Here is an 809-nt window from a genome sequence, read left to right as displayed (position 1 = left end):
ATGGAATTATCAACACTTCATGATGGACTGAGGCGATGCACGGCCAAGGCCATTTTGGAAACGCATGCGAGGCGATTTGATGAGGAGACGGGTCGTTTGGTAGGTTTTTTGTTCAATTACATTGGGGAGTAGGGATATATGTATTCGCTTTACTCAGCTGCTGAGGTCATTAGCTGGAATTTCACGACCCGTTTTACGCGAAGTGGCGTAAAACTCGAGATATTCGCGGTGATATGCAGCAGTGTTTTTCATATCACTAGGTTGGTGAAGCTTCACTTAATATATCGATAACGATTCTATCCATCATATTTTGATACTAATTTAGTCCATGGATGGAAATTATTGGAGTTTCACGACCCCTGAAGTGGTATAATACTAAATGTGAATTATAAGGTGTGTATGCTGATTCCGCCAACACCGATAATATAATTGTTTTCAAGGCAATTGTGAAATATGTTTCTCATATCACTAGGGTGGAAATTCAGTGTCATTACGTATTGCTCGGTTGACTCTCATGAGGAAAGGTCGTAGTAGAAATTGTTGATGATGAACCGAGTGGGAAAATATGCACATGGTCATCTACGGGGTTATGGGAATTCTGGGAAAATCTGGGGAAATTTTCTTAATTTCTTTATACTTCTACCAGAGCTCCTACAAATCAAATGCCGAAAATTTCCTGAAATTTTTTTAATATTATCACAATCACACGGCGTCGAGTATGTGCGAATTTTCTCACATGGATGATGAATTTAGATACCACAACACGAGCAAACATCTAGTACAATTATCGAGGTGCTCCTCACTAGTCT

General features: G+C 39.6%; 1 protein-coding gene across 1 annotated transcript in view; it reads left to right on the top strand.

Annotated features, from left to right (window-relative positions):
- The window catches only part of Pmar_PMAR022609 (hypothetical protein), a gene marked incomplete at both ends in the record, with an annotated part of 3,182 nt that continues 2,373 nt past the window's right edge, over positions 1 to 809 (top strand). The window contains one exon of the mRNA XM_002784917.1: positions 1 to 99. Coding sequence (XP_002784963.1) covers positions 1 to 99 — 99 coding nt within the window. The remainder of the gene's footprint in view (positions 100 to 809) is intronic.

The sequence above is a fragment of the Perkinsus marinus genome, assembly GCF_000006405.1.
Source record: "Perkinsus marinus ATCC 50983 genomic scaffold scf_1104296934368, whole genome shotgun sequence".
Lineage (NCBI taxonomy): Eukaryota > Perkinsozoa > Perkinsida > Perkinsidae > Perkinsus > Perkinsus marinus.
Note: the sequence above shows the minus strand (reverse complement) of the source record. Positions and strands in the feature narration are given on the sequence as shown.